The sequence below is a fragment of the Chionomys nivalis genome, chromosome 25, assembly GCF_950005125.1.
Source record: "Chionomys nivalis chromosome 25, mChiNiv1.1, whole genome shotgun sequence".
Lineage (NCBI taxonomy): Eukaryota > Metazoa > Chordata > Mammalia > Rodentia > Cricetidae > Chionomys > Chionomys nivalis.
Genome location: NC_080110.1, coordinates 367,890 through 370,453, shown reverse-complemented (window position 1 = coordinate 370,453; position 2,564 = coordinate 367,890). Strand labels below are relative to the sequence as shown.

Sequence of the window (2,564 nt, the reverse complement as noted above, 5' to 3'; positions counted from 1 at the left end):
ACCCACAGTTGTTGAATGCAGTGTCTTGTTTTCTTCCTGTACAAGGTGAGAACTTACTCTGTGGGCATGTTGCAAGGGTTAAATAATCTGATGTATGTAGTGCAGTTTGGAAAGATCTTGGGGAGGGCTAAGCTCATGCAGGTGTTTGTTCTGCCATTACTGTCTGGGCTTCTGTCTAGAAAATTTTGCCTTAAAGGGCAAGACAAGGCAAAAAATAAAAGATTTTTTAAAAAAAAAATTTGCAGAAAAAATGTGCTAATCAGAAAGGTCTCTTTTCACTGTTTATACTTTATTGCAAGAAGGTGAAAATAGTTTCTACAAATTTCAGGTCTGCCTTGTAGTCACTAAAGGGAATAGCAGACTTAACTAGGTGGATTGTAGTAAGTCGAGACAAGCAAAACCCAGAAGAATGTAAAACATGGAAGCAGGGATAGTAAATTAGATTGGCTTCCTAGATGCCATCCACAGCCTGGGATGGGAAAGCACAGTAGTAAAGGAACAGAAGAGAAGAGGGGGGCATGCAAATCTCCACATTGGGTTTCTGGTCTGCTCCTCCTCCTCCTTCAGTATCAGCCAGCTTTACCATCAGACAGACTGACACAGAGGAAAGCAAGCATCCTTGAGTAATCTTAGTGGAATGCTTTCATTTGAAAGGAGTGGATTACCAGAGGTTGTCAGAGAGCTTAAATATTTTCTGAAATGCCATCAAATTGACCATGAAAATGGTCAGAGGTGCATCTCACTTGGAACGAGAAAATTACTGGCTATTAAAAGTTCATTCAAAGCTGTAACTAAAGAAACTGAGATAATGAGTCATTATTTACAGCTAATAACTCATGCCCAGTTAAGAAAAGGACATATGCTAACATTTAATGAATAAGAGAATAAATGTGTCTAAGATTTTTAGAAAGACACATGTTAGAGGAGAGTGGAGTATTCAAAACAACCATTGCAACATTCCTAATCCCTGGAGTTAATTCTTTCACATATGTTTATTTTTACTTCATAGGAGACACTGCAATTGCACACTCAGGATCCGTGGAGTCTATGGAAATACCACACAATATTACAGAATTTTTTATGCTGGGACTCTCCCAGAGGCCAGAGGTCCAAAGAACTCTCTTTGTGGTATTTTTGATTATCTACACAGTCACAGTTTGTGGCAACATGCTCATTGTGGTCACTATCACGTTCAGCTCTAACCTTGCTTCCCCCATGTATTTTTTCCTTTCCAATCTATCTTTTATCGACACTTGCTATTCCTCTTCTTTGGCCCCTAAACTCATTGCTGATTCCTTGTATGAAGGGACAACTCTTTCTTATGAGGGATGCTTGGCCCAGCTCTTTGGAGCTCATTTCCTGGGAGGTGTTGAGATCATTCTGCTCACAGTGATGGCCTTTGACCGCTATGTAGCCATCTGTAAGCCCCTGCACTATACCACCACCATGACCAAGCACCTCTGTGGTGTGCTGGTGGCAGTGGCTTGGCTGGGTGGTTTCCTGCATTCATTGGTTCAGCTCTTTCTGGTTCTTCAATTGCCCTTCTGTGGACCCAATGTAATCAATCACTTTGTGTGTGACTTGTACCCTTTACTGGAGCTGGCCTGCACCAATACATATGTCATTGGCCTGCTGGTGGTGGCCAACAGTGGTGTGATCTGCCTGCTGAACTTCCTCATGCTGGCAGCCTCATACATTGTCATCCTGCGCTCCTTGAGATCCCACAGTGCAGAGGGTAGACGGAAAGCTCTGTCTACCTGTGGGGCCCACTTCACTGTTGTTGCTTTGTTCTTTGTGCCCTGTAAATTTAGTTATATGCGTCCATCAACTACTTTACCTATAGACAAAAACATGGCAGTATTTTATGGTATTCTGACACCTATGTTGAATCCACTCATTTATACTCTGAGAAATGAAGAGGTGAAAGATGCCATGAGAAAGCTCTTCACACACTCAGAAATTCTAAATACCTGAGTGCTAAGGAAGGTAATAGCAGGGACTCTATTTCTCTAAATGAAACAACTAAAGTTTGCTGTTTTTACTTCCAAATATCACCTTGTTACAGTTATCCATCCTACCATCATCATAGGCTTTAGGGCTTACAATCTTTTTGACTGAAATTGCACAGTTTTATTATGGGCTTGCTGTTTAAGATATATGACCTGGATTTTCATTATTGGTTTAGAAATAAGAAAACTATGTCACCTGTTGTGGTCAATTGAATTTTCAAAGTTATCTAGTTTCAAAACTCAGTCAGTTATTTTTGGGCAATTATAACCCATTATGACAGGGTTCTCTACTTTTTAAAGGTATTAAGTGTATATCTCAATAAACTTGGAAAATATGTGAAGACAATGTATGTTTCTCAGTGTTATTTCAACAAATGATCTAGATAAAACTTTTAACGCAGTTTCCAGACATACGAAAGCAGTATCATTGTCATTAAATGGCATGACAAGTTGGGTCTGTGTGATAACTGAGCTACAGAAAAGGAAGGAAAAGCACATCTGAAAACCCTTGAGGCTTAGTCACATATATAGAGTCTTGTGGGCATACAAGATCAT

General features: G+C 40.0%; 1 protein-coding gene across 1 annotated transcript; it reads left to right on the top strand.

Moving 5' to 3' along the window:
* The first annotated feature begins 1,047 nt into the window (after nt 1–1,047).
* LOC130866348 (olfactory receptor 4C3-like) lies at nt 1,048–1,974 on the top strand. Its single transcript, XM_057757709.1, has one exon. It carries the CDS (start codon nt 1,048–1,050, stop codon nt 1,972–1,974), a length of 927 nt encoding a protein of 308 aa, XP_057613692.1.
* The last annotated feature ends 590 nt before the right edge of the window (nt 1,975–2,564 follow it).